An 18,584-nucleotide genomic window follows, 5' to 3' on the forward strand; every position below is an offset into this window, starting at 1 on the left:
TGGGGGGGCGGTGCGGTGCCTTCTAGAGGGTCGCAGGTTCGAATCCCGGTCCCGGCTCATCCCTGCCCTCAGCTGCGCGAGTTTCATCCGGTTGCGGGACGGGGAGCGTGGATTTCCTCCCTTCCGGAGCTGCAGCGGGGATGGAGGAAACGTAAACCGACCCAGGGCCGCCACCCCCTTCCCCCCCCCGGAAAAAAGGGGAAAGGAAAAGAAAAAAGAAAAATACTGTTTATTTCACACCACTACATCAAGTGCATCAATACCCATGTCCCGGCCCCAACATCCCCCCTCCAGCCGCCGCCGGCCCTCACCGCTCCTCTGGAGTAACAAGGGGAGAACCCCCAACCCCCCTGGCCCCGGGTGGGGGGGGCACACGGGGAAGCGGAGCTGCCTCCGTTATGGGGTTCACCCCCAAAACACCCTCTCGGGGCACTGGGGAGCCCGGTGGAGCCCCCAAACACCCACAGCGCTGCCCTCAAGGTGGGGAGGGGGTCCCATGGAGAAACCCCTCCGAAATCAAAGCGGGGGTGAAATGAAAGTGGGGTTCAAGCCCCAGCGAGCTGCGACGCTACCTCCGGAACAGGGGAAACCGGCCAAAACACGGGAATCACTCATTTTGTTGGGGGGGGGACACACACACAACACGGTGGGGGGGGACAGAGAGCAGTGAGCGCAGGCAGGGTCCGTCACCACGCACGGCACAGGCAGGGGGGAGGCACAAGGCGGGCGCGATGCCCGCTGTGAACACGCTGCGGTCGGGCGCGATGTGAAGGAGAAAGGATGGGGACGGGACGGACACACGGACACAACGACGGGCAAAGGCGGGGGGTGCTGGAGACCCCGCGCCCCCCGCGGGGCTGGGGGCAGAAAGTGCTTTGATGGCAGGAGCTGGGGGGGCGATGGGGGGGGACAGGCGGTGCCCGGCTCAGGGGATCTGGAAGACGTTCAGTTTGCTCGTGTTCTTGAGCGTCTGCCGCCGGTTGCAGAACCAGACCCGCACGACCTCACGGTCGTAGTTGAGCTCTTTGGCGATCTCGGTGATCTCCTGGCCCGTGGGCAGCGCGTTCTTCTCGAAGTAGGCGTTGAGCGCCTCGATGGCCTGGGGCGTGAAGGACGTGCGGCGCTTCCGCTTCTTGGAGGGCTCCCCCCCGACGAACTCCATCAGGTTCTGCTGCCCCTCCTGGTTGCGGAGCTCGGCCTCGCTCAGCCACTTCTCCAGCACCGGCTTCAGCTTCTGCGCGCTCTTGGGGGTGATGTCGAGCTTCTCGAACCTGCACCGGCAGCGCGGTGAGGGGCTCCGCGGGCACCGGCGCCACCGGCCCTCCTCCCGCACTGCCCCGGTCGTCCCAGCTCCCTCCCCTGCCCCGCTTTTCTCCCCACAAGCACAGAATGGGTTGGGCTGGGGATACCTCTCACGAGACCGGCTCCGTTTTTCCTCCTGCTTTCCAGTTCCCCCTTTCTCCAGCGTTCCACCTGCTCTGATTTCCTCCTTTTCTCCAGTTTTCCTGCTCCTGCAATTCTTCTCCCTTTCATCTTTCAGTCTTTCCTCCTTTGCTTTTTCCTTTCCTTTTTCCTTTCCTTTTTCTTTATCCTTTCCTTTCCTTTCCTTTTTCCTTTCCCTTTCCTTTCCTTTCTCCTTTAGTTTCCTTTCCCTTTCCCCTCCCCTCCCCTCTCCTCTCCTTCTTTCCTTCAATTTCCTCTTTCCTTTTCTTTGTCCTTTCCTTTCCTACAATCCCAGACTGGGTTGGGTTGGAAGGGACCTTAAAGCTCCTCCAGCTCCAACCCCTGCCACGGGCAGGGACCCCTTCCACTGGAGCAGGGTGCTCCAAGCCCCTGTGTCCAACCTGGCCTTGAGCACTGCCAGGGATGGGGCAGCCACAGCTTCTCTGGGCACCCTGTGCCAGTGTTCCCCAGCTTTCCTGCCCTTCTCCCGCTGTCCATCCCATGCTGGTACCTGCAGATGGCCGACTGGCTGTAGGCAGGACCCTCGGTGGCCGTTAGGGCCTGTCCCACCTGCGTCTGCGTCAGCCCGAGGGACAAGCGGCGGATCTTGAAGTTCTTGGCGAATTCCCGGATCTCCTCCAGGTTGATCCCATCCTCCTCTGCGCTGCTGTTGGGAGCCGGGGGCTCTGCCAGGACCACGACATGGGAATGATGAGGAATGGCCATGGAGCTGCTTCTCCCCCCACCATAACAAGCATCCCCTTTGTTGGGCTCCACAGCATGTGGTGCCAGCAGCCACCCCCAGGGATGCAGAGCACGGGCACGCAGCATCCTCCATCCCCAGGCATCCCAGACCCTGGATTCCCTCTTCCCAGTGGATCCCAGTCCCTGCTGTGACTCACTGGACACCAGCTGGCTGACGGTGGGGGTCTCGGAGCAGGTGATGGGGACGGGCACGGAGGAAGCCTTGGCCACCGGGGCAGGGTTTGGGATCACCACGGCCGGCTGGGAGAGAGCCGGGGCCGGCTGGATGGGCTGGACCTGGGCAGAGGGAGAGGGGTCAGCACCCTCATAGCACCCCTATGGCACCCCCATGGCCAGGGCTGCCCCGCGCCCTGCCCACCGGCTCCATCCCTGCACTGGCCACAGCATTGCTTTTGCTGAGTTTGGATGGAGGTGACACTGGGACAGCCCAGCTCCTGCTGGGAATGGGGCTGCGACAGCTCTGGGATGTCCCATTCCCGTGAGGGAGGTTTGGGGGTCACCAAGGTGAGGCTCAGTCATGTCCCATCCTGGCTGAGAGACTTGGTGGGCACAGAGTGGGATGCCCCATGGGGCAGCACTGCACGGCTGGAGGGGTCACATCCCAAAGAAGCTCATGGGCTCCCAAAGCAGCGTAGTTGGGTACCAAAGCAACGTGGCTGCATCCCAAAGCAACATGGTTGGGTCCCAAAGATGCCCACGTGCTCCCAAAGCCATGTGGCTACATCCCAGACATAATCCCATAATCCCAGAATCATTAGGGTTGGAAGGAACCTCTGGGGATCACCCAGTCCAACCCCAGCCAAGGCAGCACCACCACAGGAACGTTTCTGGGTGGGTTTGGGATGGCTCCAGAGTGGGAGATTCCACACCCACCCTGGGCAGCCTGTGCCAGGGCTCTGCCACCCTCAGCACAGAGCTCTCGCTCATGGTGAGGTGGAACTTGCTGTGGGTCAGGTTATGGCCACTGCTCCTCGTCCTCTCACTGGGAAGAGTCCAGCTCCATCCTCCTGGCACCAGCCTTTGAGCTATTGACGTGCACTGATCCCCTCTCAGGCGGCTCTGCTCCAGACCAACCAGGCCCAGCTCCCACAACCTCTCCTCATCAGAGAGACCCCTGAGCATCCCTGTGGCCTCTGCTGGACCTCTCCACTAGCTCCTTGTCTCTGTGGAGCCCAGAATGCTCAAGTGCTCCCAGAGCAACATGGCCACATCCCAAGGATGCTCGAGTGCTCCCAAAGCAACGTGGCCACATCCCAAAGATGCTCAAGCGCTCCCAAAGCAACTCAAATGCTCCTAGAGCAATGTGGCCACATCCCAAGGATGCTCGAGTGCTCCTAGAGCAATGTGGCCACATCCCAAGGATGCTCGAGTGCTCCCAAAGCAACGTGGCCACATCCCAAAGATGCTCAAGTGCTCTTAGAGCAACGTGGCCACATCCCAAAGATGCTCAAGTGCTCTTAGAGCAACGTGGCCACATCCCAAGGATGCTCAAGTTCTCCCAGAGCCCGGCACCAGTCCCTCAGCCCCGTGTCCCTGCCGCTCACCTCGGTGCGGGCCGGGGGCTCGGGGGTGCCGGTTTTCTTGGCGCCGGGCGCCTGCAGGGTGCTGCCGGCCAGCGTGGCGATGACCTGGCCCTGGGCATTGAGCAGCAGCTGCGGCGTCACCGTCTGCACGTGCAGGCTCGGGGCCGGGGCCGGGGCCGGGCCGGCGGCCGCCATCCCGGGGGGACTGACCACCCACGGCAGTGTCCCGAGGACCTGGGCCGAGGAGGAGAGGCCGAGCTGGGGCTGTGCCCTGCCAGCACCTCCCCTGCGCATGGGGAGTGCCGCTGGGGCCGTCCCCTCCATCCCCGGCAGGAACATCGCCGGGGCAGGGGGCTGGCAAAGGCAGGGCCCCCCCGCGGTACCTGGCCCTGGGCGTTGGTGAGGATCTGGCCTGTGATGCCCTGCACGCTGGAGATGGTGTTGGCGATGACGGGGGTGGCCGCCAAGGAGCCGAGGAGCTGGGTCTGAGCCCCGAGAGGCGCCGCGCTGAGCTGCGGAGAACCGAGAGCCGGGGTCAGACGTGGGCAGCGCCGGGGCCACCGCGTCCCCGCGCGCAGCCACCCCCTTCCCCATGGCAGGGTGGCTCCTGCCTCGCCGTGCTGGGGTGCAAGGCCCTTGACGTCCTCAATCCATCCTTTAGGTTGGCCCAACGCAGGGCTGCCTGCTTGGTGGCTGTCAGGAACCAGGCTGGGATCCCGCAGGATCCCGCAGGACACGAGTGCTGAAGCAGAGAGCTCCATCCCCAGGGAATCACAGCTTCTACGGCTTCTCAGGGTTCTCCACAGCCACGGAAGGCACCGGATCAAGGGCACTGGGTGCCAAACTTGCTGCCAGGGTCCTTACTATGCCAGGGTTAAAGGCGAATCCGGCCGGCTGCACAGCGATGTGGGTCTGGGTGACGGGCGGCGCAGGCGCGGCGCTGGGCTGTGGCAGGATGGGGGGCTGGCCGGGGCTGGGGGCGAAGACAGCGGGGGGCTGGAGCGGGGCGCGGGGCTGGCCCGCAGCCTGCAGCGGCTGGGCCGGCGGCACCGGTGCTGCCACGGACGTGTTCAGCACGGCGGCGGCTGCGGAGCAAAGACACAGAGAGCGTGAGCAGCGGCAGGGCTCACCCCCGGAGCTCCGCGTGTCCCCATCTCTCACCGGCCCTTCCCAGAGGGAGCTGAAGCCCCAGGAACTGATCCACAGGGAAAGGTCTCCCCAGCCCCAGAGCCCCTCTGCCGCAGCAGGACTCATCCTGCCCCATGGGTGCTGAGTGCTGGATCTAACCCAGACCAGTGCTGCTGCCAGCACAGCGGCTGAGGGGCACCTCCAGGGTCCCATCACCTCCTCTGGCTCCAAATCACTCCTGGGACTGGCTCCTTCCCTGCTGGGAGCTCAAGAGGAGACAATTCCCTTCAGGAAAGGGCACGAGGCCCTCGCTGCTGCTGCTCTCATGCCCATGGGTTTCCCCCTTTGCAAAACCTCAGCTGCTGCAGCGAGGTGCCAGAGCCCCAAGCCTAACCTGGACCTCTCATCCCATCCTCTTGTCCCACCCCTGTGTGTGCGCTGCCATCCTCATCCTCCCCATCCCTTCTCCCACACTCGGGCAGCTTTTGCTATGGGGAGCTGCAAACAAGTCCCCAGCATCAAACATCAGCCCCGTCCTGGAGAGGATGGGCTGGGGGCACGGACGAGGAGCTGCAGGGCAGGAGAGCAGCGGTTACCTTGCAGATTGGCTATGGGTGCTTTGAAAATTCCCCCTGTAGGAGAAGCAGCCGTCAATCCGGGGAGGGCAGCGACCGTTGCTGTAGGAAATGTCCACACAGCCAGCCCCTGCTGACCTGCCACTTGACCTGCAATACTGATGGGGATAAGAAGAGGTTGAGTAACTGTCCCTGCTGGAACCATTACTCCTGTCACAACTGTTGCTAAGTTTTCCTGAGTCAAGACCTGCAAAAGCAAACAAGATTTCAAAAAGAACAGAAATCAACGCCACTGCAGACAGCATCAGCGGAGCATTAAAGTCTTTGTACAGGGGGGGGTCCCTCCCATGGCAGCAGCTGGGTGCCCAGCTCTGCGGAGCCCCCTCTCCGTGGGGAGACGGCTGAGGGGGGGATCTCCCCCTCCCAAACCCCCCGACGCGTCTCTGGCAGCACCTCGAGGCGAGGGCGCCCGGTGGAGGGATCGCCTTGGTTCGAGGTGTAGCTCCTACACCCCGCGCCACGAGCGCACGTCTCTGCCCTCAGGGTCCCCTACAGCCAGCGGACGCCACCCCGGGGGTCCCCACCTTGTTCCCCCCCCCCGCTGCCCCCACCCTAGCCCTGTCCCCCCTCGCCCGCCCCGCTCCGTGCTGGGGGGTAGTTACCTGTGGGGCCAGCGGGGCCAGCGGCTGCGGCTGCTGGCTCGTGGCGTGGCTGAATGTGCCAGCGGAGGGGACGGCGCTGGAGGATGCTCCGGCCACTGGCTTGGCTTTGCCTGGGGGAGGGCAGAGGAGATGGGTTGGAGAGAGGAATCATAGCAGAGAACCAGGGAATGGGATGGGTGGGAAGGGACCCTAAAGCTCCTCCAGCCCCAGCCCCTGCCACGGACAGGGACCCCTCCCACTGGAGCAGGGTGCTCCAAGCCCCTGTGTCCAACCTGGCCTTGAGCACTGCCAGGGATGGGGCAGCCACAGCTTCTCTGGGCACCCTGTGCCAGCGCCTCAGCACCCTCACAGGGAAGAGCTTCTGCCTAAGAGCTCAGCTCAGTCTCCCCTCGGGCAGGTTCAAGCCATTCCCCTTGGCCTGTCCCTACAGGCCCTTGTCCCAAGCCCCTCTCCAGGTTCCCTGCAGCCCCTTCAGGCACTGGAGCTGCTCTCAGGTCTCCCCTTCAGGAGCCTTCTCTTCTCCAGGCTGCCCCAGCCCAGCTCTCCCATCCTGGCTCCAGAGCAGAGCTGCTCCAGCCCCCATAGGAGAGGTGCTGCTGCTGGAGCAACAGCATCTGCAGTCCTCATCTGCACAAAGGGGGGGGGGGGGGGGGGGGGGGGGAGGTGTGCACCCAAATTACACATCCCAGGGAACAAACACCCTCCTGTCGGTGTCCCAGGGGAGCTGCAGCCCCACGGAGCTCGTGTGAGACCACCCCAAGGTGGACTGACCTTCCCCTGCAGAGCAAAGGCACTTAGGGGCTTCTTATGGGACGTGGTGGGAAGGAGGCAAAGGAGGGACGAAGGGAGAGGTCTCGGGGGAATGTGTTGGGAATGGCAGCGTTAAGGCAGCCATTTCCCTCCACCAGCTGCTGGCTCCAAAATTAGCAGCAATGAAAGCAGTGCCAGCTCCTGACCTGCTCAGGGGGGCTGGAAAGGGAAGGGACTGAGATCACCCCCCAGCACCCTGCAGAGGGGGGTCCCCATGGGCTGAGCTTCATTGGGTGTCTTCAGCCCTGCACCCAAAGTCACAGAATCCCTGCGACCATCCCAGCGAGAGGAACCCTTGCTCCTAACCCCTGGTTATTACCTGTGGAAGACTTGGGTTCTGAGCAACCCCTTGTATTTATGCTGCTTGGCTTCTAATAATGGCAACTCTCACGTATAAAATCCACTTAATCCCGTTTTGGTGTAAAGAAAACCACCCTTTTCCTGCCTTTTCCTCCGGCAGAACCCAAAGAAACCAGAGCAAAGCCCCGTTAATAAATGAAGCACCAGAGTGGCAGGAGAGGGGGAGGGCAGCGGTGCTTGCAGGGGGATTCGGGGTGGATCCTATGGGAGGACTGGCGTGCTGGCCAAAAAGCAGCGAGGGATGAAGCGGGATCTCCCCACATGGCTTATTTCCAGCTGCATTCCCATGTGAGAAGGGACGCGCCTGCAGCACAGGTGGAGGGGCAGAGGACACCCAAACTCCAGTGCCTCAGGGAAAGCTGAGCTCCCAGCAGAGCATCTCATCAATGGGTGGCCTCCCTGTCGGAAGCACGTGCTCGAGGGCTGTGCTCCACACGGGATGCTCCCGGAGGAGGAACTGGTTTTGCTCACTCCTCTCCCAGCCTGGCACAGGGATGCTCTGCAGAGCCTGCACCAACAGGCACGGTTCATCCTCCCGGCTCCCACCCAGTGCTCCAGAGCCCCACTTCCCCCGCAGGGATGCACGGGCAGGGAACGAGGCAGGGAGGTGATGGTGACTCCGGTGCCTTACCGGGTGCCTCCCCGCCGCAGGAGCTCTGGGTGCTGCCTGGGACGTCCTCGCTGCCCGGGTGGCTGCTCCCCCCCGGGGAGCCCCGCGCTACCTCCCCTGGAGGCATCTCCACGGCTTTCGGGTCCTCCTCGGCCGGGAGCGGGGCGTCCACGCCGACCTCCAGCACGCGGATGGTTTCATGGCTGGACATGACAATGACCTGCAGGAGAGCCCCCCAGTGCCCATCAGTGCTGGGGGCTGGACCCCACAGAGCTGCCCCCAAGGCCATGAGCCCCAGGGCAGCTTGGAGGGGCTCCTACCACCCCCTGGGATGTGCCTTAGGGTGATCCTTAACCCAAACCCAAGCAGAGCCCACGCTGTCCCCACGAGGGGTGGGTCACAGCCCCTCCTGCTTTAGCGACCACCCTAGCACCACGGGCAGGAGCGGGTGACATCCTCCACAGGGAGAACACGGCTGCAGCACCCCCAGCAGCACCCTATCTGCAGCACTGGAGCCAGGGCTGGTCTACAGCCCCATGGGTCTGGCCATGGCTCGGGGGAACCCCCTGCATCGTAGAATCCCAGCGTGGTTTGTGTCAGAAGGGACCTTAAAGCTCCTCCAGCTCCTTCCCTTTCCAAGTGTGGGGGCAAACGGGGTGGTTGCGAGCATGGCGCAGGAGCGAGATGGTTTTCACCCCATGCCAGGGCACTCAGCGGGGCTCCAAACCCCAACTCCCCTCCCCACGGTCCCCATGGCTGTGGGGTACAGAGGAAGGGGTGCAGAGGGGCTGGAGCTGCTCTGGACAGGCCCGTACCTGCTCGTTGACTGTCAGCAAAGCCTCCTGCGGCTGCACGGCTTCGGTGTCCATGGTGCCCCAGCAATGGTGGGAGAGGGCTCAGACCTTCCACATGCTGCAAGGGGGGACAGGGGAGGGTCAGGGTCACACAGTGGCTGGAGCCGGGGTGCAGAGCAAACCTGGTCCCTGCCACCGCCTCCTCTCCAGTTCTAGCACCCAGCTCTGCCCCTGAGCTCGCTCACGTCCTGCCCAGGGAGGCGCCGGTGCCTCGGGTACGTCTCACCACCTCCGGTCCCCTTGGCAATGAGCTCGTGGGGTAGCACCGTTTATTGCATGGGCATCACACGTACAAGCAGGGAAGGGTTTTTCCAAGGGTGGAGCCTTTCCCCCTTTTCTCTCCCTTTGGAGATGAGGTTCAATTCCTACTGTTCCCTTGGGAATCCCTCAAAGCTCCAGGCACAAACCACCCGTCCCTCCTGACTGAAGCCCAGGGCAGGTACCCAAAGGCTCGGGTGCACACCCAAGCCCTGATGCTGCTTGCAAGCAGCAGCAGAGTCAATCTGCTCTTTCCTAAGGGGACCTAAATCAATGGGGATACTTCATGAAAGCACGGAATGAGGCTCAGCCCACTTGTTGGAAGGCAACTCCTCCTCTTCCCATGCCCTCCATGAAGTCCTTTGCTCCCGGATCGTCCCCATGCAGCCCTGCAGGAGCACAGTTCCCTTTCTAAGAGGCTTATGAATGTTTGATTAGGAAAGTCTCGGGATGTATTTAACCAGCCCGGATGACCTTGACTTGCTCCACGCATGGGCGAAGGCGTCCTTGTTCATGTAACTGCTGCCGAGCCTGGAGCACGTTGATGCTCATAGGAGTGACGGGAGCTGAGCTCGCCCCTGTCACAGGATCATGGAGTCATGGAATGGTTTGGGTTGGAAGGGACAGTAAAGCTCCTCCAGCTCCAACGCCTGCCACGGGCAGGGACCCCTTCCACTGGAGCAGGGTGCTCCGAGCCCCTGTGTCCAACCTGGCCTTGAGCACTGCCAGGGACGGGGCAGCCACAGCTTCTCTGGGCACCCTGTGCCAGCGCCTCAGCACCCTCACAGGGAAGAGCTTCTGCCTCAGAGCTCAGCTCAGTCTCCCCTCGGGCAGGTTCAAGCCATTCCCCTTGGCCTGTCCCTGCATCCCTTGTCCCCAGCCCCTCTGCAGGCTCCCTGCAGCCCCTTCAGGCCCTGGAGCTGCTCTCAGGTCTCCCCTTCCCGCAGCAGAGGGGCAGGATCCCCTCCCGGAGCTGCTGCTCCCGCTCTGGGGGTGCAGCCCCGCACTGGGGGGGTTCTGGGCTCAAGGTCAGAGCTCATCCACAAGGGAATTTCAGCCCCCGACTGGTGTCAGTGCATCCCATCCATCGGGTTTCACTCCTGACAAGGAACGGGGTGCAGGCAGCCCCTGTCGCTCCGCTCTGACACATCAGCCCGTGAGGCACTTCCAGGATCCAGGAAACATCCCAGCACCGCTGTACAAACCCTTTATCATTTCCCTGTGTCTCAGAAGCCACCAGGCTCCTGCTGGGGCCACCGAGCGCATCCTGCACCAGAGCTGGCACTTGTGTGCAATTAGTAACCAGAGGTACTCAGATCCTGCTGGTCCAAAGGAGCCTCCATTGAATTAAGAGCCAAATTCTCCTCTGAAACCGCGGGCGGAGGGCTCTGTCCCATCCATTCCAGTGCAGCAGAGCCAGAGCCAGGCTGCCGCCCATGGGAAGGTACTGAGGCCCCAGCAGCCGGAGCCCAGCTCAGGTGAGGAAGGCAGAGCAGGGGATCCCTGCCCCGGCAGCCAGAGCAGGCACAGCAGCCCCACCGGCTCCCACTGCAGGGAGCAAGGGAAGGAAAAGGCTCCAGAAGAGCTTCCTGAAGCTCTGTGTAGAGACCCTGGCCAAGGGAGGACAGCCAGGGCACAGTGGGGCTGATTCCACCCCATGGGGGTGATGCACTTGCTCCAGGTTGAGCTCCCCTCTGCATCACCAAACCTCACTGCCCGCTGGGGCCCAGCACAAGCAGGGCAGCCCCGGGGGCTTTGCTAACAAGGAGCCACCCCCATCCCACCCCCCATCCCACCCCCCCCGGTGTCTTGTAGCAGCTTTTTCCTACACTTGATCCTGGGAGAGGGGGGAAAGCTTCCACCTCCCATCCCATCACCTCCCTGCCCCAGGGATCCCTCCCCAGCTCCCCAGTGCCTGTCCCATAGCGGTCACAGAGGGAGCTGAGCCCGAGCTGGGATCCCAAACTGAGAGCAAGGGCACAGTGAAAGCAGCTGAAAGGGAAGGGATGGTCTATGGGGAGCCCCTTCCTGCAGAGCCAGGGCATATCCAAACCCATCACAGAGAGCAGAGCCTGGAGCCACAATCCCATGGGATGATGGAGGCAGCCCCGGGTACTCACTCACTGTTTGCTCAGGGCTGAAGGGATGCTCCTGGCAGGAGATGGGGCTGGCTCCTGTGTCCTGCTGGGCTGCAGCGCTCCGGGCTTGGGCTCTAGGGAGAGAAAGCCCGGAGCTGTCTCTGTGCCCAGCTCTGCAGTGAGGAGCAACCGGACAACTCAAAGGCATCCCCATCCTCACAACCTAATTCCTGCTTATTGATCCTCACCGCTGCCAAAGGGAAGCGCTGGTAAAAGGCGACTCAGGGAAGCCAGGAGCTGCCCCAAACGTGTGTGGTACCCAAGTTAATGCACACACTGGGAGCTTGGGGCCCGAATGATGCTGCCAGCACCAGAGCCGCTGCTCTCCATCCCCACCATCCCAAGTCCAAGAGCCTCCCTCAGACCTGCAGGTCTCTTCTAGCACAACCGCAAGGCTGAAGGGAACAGCAAATCCCTATTCCAACCTGGATCATCCCCCTGCATCCAAGCGTGGAGCTGCCCAGGCCTGCCCCATGGGAGGAAAACCCAAGCAAAGAGAAGAGGAGCGAGGATTTTTCCCTCTGTTCCGTGCACTCGATTGAGCAGAGCCTGGTGCTGCTGGGTGCGAGCGGGCTGCTCCTCCTGCACCCTTTCATTTTGCTTCTTCACACTTGGTCCTTCTGGGTTTTAGCTTGCAATTAATGGGACAAGTGATGTGCCCAGCTGGTGGTGCTGGGAGCACGCACAGGGAGATGGCAGCGCGAGCAGATGGCGGCGAGGAAATGAAAAGCACAAACTAATAATAATAATATTAAAGGAAAAAGCAAAGAGAAGGGGGGGGGGGAGATAATTTCAGATGCTCCAAGTCTCCCTGTGAATATAATTGCTGTGTTAATTAGGAGTGGTGATGAGTCAGAGATGGAGCCACTTGGATCCCAAGTGGGTGGAAATCTAAGTTGGAACCAACTTGCCACAGGTGAGAAACCCAAAGGGGTTTGTTAACGCCGCGCGGCGCTGAAGATGCTTTGGCCACGGTTCCAGCTCGCTGCTTGCCCACTGTCATTAACCTGGGTTAATTCCTGTGGATGGACTTCCCGATCCCAGGATGAGGCCCTTGTCCCAAGCCCCTCTCCAGGTTCCCTGCAGCCCCTTCAGGCACTGGAGCTGCTCTCAGGTCTCCCCTTCAGGAGCCTTCTCTTGCCCAGGCTGCCCCAGCCCAGCTCTCTCAGCCTGGCTCCAGAGCAGAGCTGCTCCAGCCCTCGGGAATTGCCCACAGCGGTACCAGCACCTCAACACCTCCCAGCAAAGCTGTCCCCGATGCAAAGGGGACGGATCCGGGTCTTTTCCTTGGAAACGAAGCTTTACGGTAACAGCAGAGCCCGAGCGTCCCTCGCTGCAGCCTCAGCAGCTCGGACTTTCCACCATGCTCAGAGGGGAGAGATCCAGGCTGGAAATCATGGATTGTTTTCCCAAGCACATCCCCAGGTGTCTCAGCAGGGGGGACCTGGACCCCAGTGCCCCCAAGCTGTTTGCAAGGTGCTTTGTTGTGCCTCACAAATCAGCTTCCCCCTTAAAGTGCCTTCTAAGCGGTGTCGCTTTCCAGCCTTCCTGCGCTCACTGATGGGGACACTGAGGCAGGAGGTGAGGAGATGCCACCCCTGGAGCAGAAGAGCAGTGAGCCGGAGCTGAGCCTTGCTCAGCACAGCCTTGCAGCCAGCTACAGAATTCCTGAAGGCTGGAGCTGCAGGGGGAGCTGGCAGCATCCGCACTGGCTGCTCAGTCACAGCACTGAGTCAGCGTCACGCCTGGAAAACCCCGGGCTGGGGCAGCTGAATCCCGAAGGAGACTCCAGGAAAACTCATTCTAAAGGCCCAGCTCATCCTCCAATGCCAGTGGGAAACGCAGCCACTTGGGGCTGATAATGAAGGTGACAAAGGAAAGCACAGGGTCATGTTGAGCTGGGACGGGTGGCCACGGTCCTGGATGTGTGGCCACGGTCCTGGATGTGTGGCCATGGGGAGCCTGCCAAGGCCAGGAGCCAGCTCAGGAATTTGCATCAGTGGAGAAATGGAGCTGCTGCCACAGAGCAGGCGCTTCCCAGCCTGGATTAACCCCCTGGAGAGCTGCAAATGGCTGGGAGCAGGAGATGGGAGATGCTGGCTGGCATCAGTGAGGAAGGGAGATGAAAGAGCTGGTGGAGGGTCCCGAAACCTGCTTGAGAAAAGGGGGGACTCAAACCCAGGTGGCTGGATCGCACTTTAACGGTTACTGACAAAATCCTCTGTGCACCGTGAAAGAGAAGCATCTGCCCCCGGCCATGGCATGTTCCTCATCTGCAGTTGGATCTCTTCATCCTCAGCTGGATCTCTCCACCCTCACTTGGATTTCTCCATCCTCAGCTGGATCTCTTCCTCCTCATCTGCATCTCTTCATCCTCGGTTGGATATCTCCATCCTCAGCTGGATCTCTTCCTCCTCGGCCGGGTCTCATCATCCTTGGCTGGATCTCTTCCGCCCCAGTTGGATCTCTCCATCCTCTCTTGGATCTCTTCATCCTCACTTGGATATCTCCATCCTCAGCTGGATCTCTTCATCCTCGGTTGGATATTTCCATCCTCAGTTGGATCTCTTCATCCTCGGCTGGATCTCTTCATCCTCACTTGGGTATCTCCATCCTCGGCTGGATCTCTTCCTCCTCAGATGGATCTCCTCCTCCTCAGATGGATCTCCTCATCCTCAGTTTGATCTCTTCATCCTCAGCTGGATCTCTTCATCCTCACTTGCATACCTCCATCCTCAGTTTGATCGCTTCGTCCTTGGCTGGATCTCTCCATCCTCGGATCTCTTCCTCCTCAGCTGGATCTCTTCATCCTCAGTTGGATCTCTCCATCTTCGGCTGCATCTCTCCATCCTCAGCTGCATCTCTTCATCCTCGGCTGGATCTCTCCATCCTTGCTTGGGTTTCTCCATCCTCAGTTGGACCTCTCCATCCTCGGCTGGATCTCTCCATCCTTGCTTGGGTTTCTCCATCCTCAGTTGGACCTCTCCATCCTCGGCTGGATCTCTCCATCCTCGGCTGCATCTCTTCATCCTCGGCTGCATCTGTCCATCCTCAGCTGGATCTCTCCATCCTTGCTTGGATTTCTCCATCCTTGCTTGGATCTCTTAATCCTCAGCTGCATCTCTCCACCCTTGATTGGATCTCTTCATCCTCGGTTCAATCTCTTCTTCTTTGCTTCCAACCTTCACAGGGTGTTTGGGGCTCAAGCCTGATCCCGAGGGCGGGAGCGGGGAGCTCCCTTCCCCGCCTCTTGCACTGCAGACCCAGTGCCCAGCACAGGGAGCACCTGGATCAGCTTACGGTGACTTCCCAGGAATCTGCTCCTTCCTCCAGAGACACTTGCCCAGCTGGGAAGGTGTTTTTATTCCCGCTCCACACAGAGACGATGGGATCGAGTTCACCTCCCAAGGTCATGCCAGAGGAGCACGGCAAAACCAGGAGCAGAGCTTGGCTCTCCCAAGCCCTCCAAGACAGTGCCCGCAGCATCCATCACCCCTGCTGCCAAGGGAGGCTCTGGAGCTGCCGCAGCGCCCAGGACATCCCAGAGGAACATCAGGGCTGGTTCAGGGAGCACAGGACCCCCCCGAGCCTACGGTCCCATGAAATGCCATGGGGGGGGGGGGGGGGCAGTGCTCTGCCCCCCCTTCCCCCCCCCCCAGTGCTCCCTGAGGGGCTTTTGGAGTTGGCTCAGGACCAAGCCTGACCCTGAGACGGCTGCGGGTGCTGGGGATGGGTCGGGGTGGGGGGGGACACGACAGCCCCTGCTCTCCTCTCCACAGCCCCCCCCATCCTCTGCCAGCCGGGGCTCTGCAGCACCCAGGGCAGGTCCCCCCCACCCCGAGAAGCAAACAGAGGGGTGCAGCGTGCTCGTGCGAGCTGCCCCCGGGGTGACTGCCCCGCAGGGGTGCACAGCCCCCCCCTTACCCCCGCAGCACCACGAACAGCCCCCCCGACCCCTGCGGTGCCACGAACCCTGCAGAGAACCCGAAATGCCCCTGGACAGCCGCCCCCCCCCCCCCCGGGGCTCTGCTCAGCCCCGGAGCCCCCGGACCCGCAAGTCCCTGCCTGGCTCCTGCCCCCCCCCACGCCCCCCTCGTCTCCCACCCCGGGGTTCCTTTGCCTTCCCTCGGCAGGACCCCAACACTGTGTGTGTGTGTGTGTGTGTGTGTGTGTGTGTGTGTCCGGCACTGTTCGTCCCCAGCCCTGCTCCTCCTCTCCTGCACCCCAAACCCCATCTCCACAGCCCCCGGGGCTGTCACCCCCTTTCCCTGCCCCGCGGCTCGCCAGCCCCCTCTGTCCCCCTTCCATGGACACCCCCAGCTCCAGGGTCCCCCAGGGACCCCCAACTCTCCGCGCTCTCCCCTAATCCTACCCCCCCCATCCCGTGCCCCCCAGCCTCATCCCCACTTCTCCCCAGTTTTCCACCCCCCCAAACTCCCCCCTACCTCCCCCCCCCCCCCCCAGCGCTGCACCCCGCGCTCCGCCGCGTTCCCTCCGCGCGGTTCTCTCCCCCCCCACCCATCCATCGCTCTTTATCATAAATATATAAATTATGCTAATTACGGCATTGCATATTCACCGCGCCGGGACCCGCCGCCCCCCGCCCGGCCCCGGCCCCGCACTCACCGCGCCGGGCGCTGGCCGCGGGGGTTCCGCGGGGCCGCTCCGCGCCTCCCGCTGCCGGGGGACAATCAAACACGCACCGCTCCGCGGCGGCGGCGGCACAAAGGGGAGGGGGGGGGGGCGGCGCCGGGACCCCCGCGGGGCGCTGCGGGGGGAAGGTGCGGGGTGAGGGCGCGGGTGCGGGGCCGGGGCGGGCGGGGCCGCGGCGCTCCGCGGGTGCGGGCTCCTGCGCGCCTCCCGGGGGGGATTTTTTAGCTGCTGCGTCATGAACATAATTTATGCGCAGGCCTTTGCCGCAGCCGGGGGCTGCTGCGCGGCCGCGGCCGCCGGGGGGCGCTCGGGACCCCAGCGGACCGGGACAGCCCGAAAGCGGGACTGAGCCCCCCCAAAAGCAGGGACCCGAGACCCTGAAATCGGGGCTCCCCCAAAGGAAGGGGTCCGAGCAGGGCCCCCCTCCAAAACCGGGACCCTCCTGAAACCGGAACCCCCGAGAAGGGACCCCGCCAAAAGCGGGATCGCCCAAACTGAGACCCCCCCAAAACTGGACCCCCACACCCCACCCCGAAACCGAGGAACCCTGAGCAGGGACCCTCCAGAGCAAGGCCCCCCCCAAACCATAGACCCCCACATGAAGCCTCTTCTGAAACAGGGGACCCCCAAAACCGGGACCCCCCAAGCAGGGACTCTGTCAAATGGGGACCCCCCCCCCGAGCAGGGGACCCCCAAAACCAGGGACTCCCCAAAACCAGGGACCTGACACCTCAAAACCAGCGATGCCCCAAAACCAGGGACCCCACAAAACCAAAGATCCCCCCCCCAGGGCAAGGGACACCCCCAAAACCTGGACACACTCCACGAGCAGAGACCCCCCCAAGCCACAGCCCTGGCACCCCGAAACCAGAGTCCCCCCAAAAGCCCCTAAACCCTGAAACCTTCCCCAGCCCCCCCAAAGCAGAGCCCCCTCCAGCCCCACAACCCCCAAATCAGAGCTCCCCAGTCCTGAGACCCCCAAACCACAGACCCTGTAGCAGAGCCCCCTCCAGCCCTGAGAGCCCCAATGTCAGAGCTCCAAAGATCAGGACCCCCCTAAACCAGACCCCCCCCAACTCAGAGCCTCCCCAAATCCCAAACTCCCAAACCCAGCGCACCCCAAGGCTGGAGCTGCCCCAGACTCACTTCGGGCCAGACTTCCCCCTAAGTGAAGCCCCCCCCCCCCCCCCCAGCAGCCTGGAAACCCCAACCCAGGGCATCTCAAACCCAGAGCCCCCCCCACCGGAAGCCCCAAACCTAGACCTTCCCCAGGCGTCCTCAATCCCATCCTGACTACCCAGAAACTCCCCACTGCCGAACAGTGGAGCCCAAATTGCTGCCCCTTCCAAAAGCCAGAGCCCCCACATCCCAGACCCTCCTAAAAGTGAGGCCCCGAAGTACCAGGACCCCCCCCAAACCCCAATCCTGGTAAATTCCCACCTCTTCCCAAACCCAATCCCCATTCCCCACCCTTTGCAAGCCCCGTGGCCCCAGTTTGCCGGGTGGGTGCAAGGGGAGCCCCCGGCTCTGCAGCACCCACCAGATCCCACCCGGAGCAGCCCTCCTGACCCCGGCTCGGCGCCGGCTCATCAAGCCCCTAACACAGCATTTCATCAGCATAAATGAATACATTAATCACCGCATTAACGGGAACACCCCGGGGCAGCACAAAGGGCTCCGTTTGTTCCCCTTCACCACCCCCCCCCGTTATCCACTTTCCTCCAGGGACACGCTTGGGATAGAGCCCTGGTGCTGACCCCGCCGCCTGCCAGGGCTCGGGACCACCCCAAAGCCCTTCCCGAGGCTTTCAGAGGGAGCTGGAGCGGGAGCAGCGCCCGCTTCCCCCGGGAAGCCGCAGGAATAATTCAAGAGGCTCCATCTTCCCGGCACAGCATTGGCTCCAGCTCCAGCCTCCCACTGTAATATGCAGGAGGCTGAGCCCGCCGTGCCGGCCGGCTGGAATCTCGCTCCTGCGCGGGGCTGCACATCCCAGGGATGAGCAGATCCAGGAGCTCTTGCCCTCCGCTGGCTTCGGATCCCACGCCTGGACCTGCTCCAAAAAGGAGGATTCTTGATTTCCATGGGGTGACCGGCACGTACAGAATGTGCAGTCCCAAAGTGAGGATGCATGGACCTGGCGCACACCAGCACCCTCCTGCCTGGAAAAGGGGAAATATCCCTCCTAGATGGTTCAAACTGAACTAGGGGAAGTTCAGGTTGGAGATAAGGAAGTTCTTCCCTGTGAGGGTGCTGGGACACTGGGATGGGCTCAATGGAGAAGCTGTGGCTGCCCCATTCCTGGCAGTGCTCAAGGCCAGGCTGGACACAGGGGCTTGGAGCACCCTGCTCCAGTGGAAGGGGTCCCTGCCCGTGGCAGGGGCTGGAGCTCGAGGAGCTTTAAGGTCCCTTCAACCCAAACCATTCTATGACTCCATGATTCCAAGATCATGGGGCAGATCCTCGTGGAAAACATGCTAAGGCACATGGACAACAGGGTGGGACTGGTGACAGCCAACACGGCACCTGTAAGGGCAAGTCATGCCCATAGAGATGGAGCCACAGCGTTGGTGGATAAGGATGGAATCTACCTGGATTTGTGCAAGGCGTTTGACACTGTCCTGCACAACATCCTTGTCTCTAAACTGGAGAGACATGGATTTAATGGATGGAGCACCCGGTGGATAAGGCATGGGCTGGATGGCCCATGCAAAGAGTTGTGGTCAACAGCTCCATGGCCAAGCAGAGACGGAGTGGCAGGGGGTGGAACTGGATGCGCTTTAACCCAAACCCTTCCAGGATTCTGGG

The 18,584-nt window shown here is 62.1% G+C and overlaps 1 protein-coding gene across 3 annotated transcripts; it reads right to left on the bottom strand.

Moving 5' to 3' along the window:
• Positions 1–211: 211 nt before the first annotated feature.
• POU6F1 (POU class 6 homeobox 1) lies at positions 212–16,026 on the bottom strand. Of its 3 annotated transcripts, none has more exons than XM_065659583.1 (12): positions 15,753–16,026; positions 11,113–11,200; positions 8,692–8,788; positions 7,898–8,096; positions 6,097–6,206; positions 5,456–5,681; positions 4,596–4,816; positions 4,115–4,243; positions 3,753–3,965; positions 2,346–2,484; positions 1,955–2,129; positions 212–1,271 (listed from the first exon to the last, which is right to left on the bottom strand). In XM_065659583.1, exons 3-12 carry the CDS (start codon positions 8,743–8,745, stop codon positions 926–928), a joined length of 1,812 nt encoding a protein of 603 aa, XP_065515655.1. In that variant the 5' UTR covers positions 8,746–8,788; positions 11,113–11,200; positions 15,753–16,026; the 3' UTR covers positions 212–925. The 3 variants fall into 3 exon arrangements, with proteins under 3 accessions (XP_065515655.1, XP_065515654.1, XP_065515656.1); XM_065659582.1 differs by having other exon boundaries at positions 11,109–11,200; XM_065659584.1 differs by lacking the exon at positions 11,113–11,200 and having other exon boundaries at positions 15,753–16,025.
• Between the last annotated feature and the right edge of the window lie 2,558 nt (positions 16,027–18,584).

The sequence above is a fragment of the Lathamus discolor genome, chromosome 23 (assembly GCF_037157495.1).
Source record: "Lathamus discolor isolate bLatDis1 chromosome 23, bLatDis1.hap1, whole genome shotgun sequence".
Classification (NCBI taxonomy): Eukaryota; Metazoa; Chordata; class Aves; order Psittaciformes; family Psittacidae; genus Lathamus; species Lathamus discolor.

Bases quoted from the DNA above. Each gene is read 5' to 3' on its own strand.
- POU6F1 (XM_065659583.1), bottom strand. From the start codon at position 8,745: ATGGACACCGAAGCCGTGCAGCCGCAGGAGGCTTTGCTGACAGTCAAC. The intron at 5,682-6,096 runs GTAACTACCCCC...TTGCTTTTGCAG, and splicing joins TGGCCCCGCTGGCCCCACAG to GTCTTGACTCAGGAAAACTT. The intron at 1,272-1,954 runs GTACCAGCATGG...CTGCCGGTGCAG, and splicing joins AGCCAGTCGGCCATCTGCAG to GTTCGAGAAGCTCGACATCA.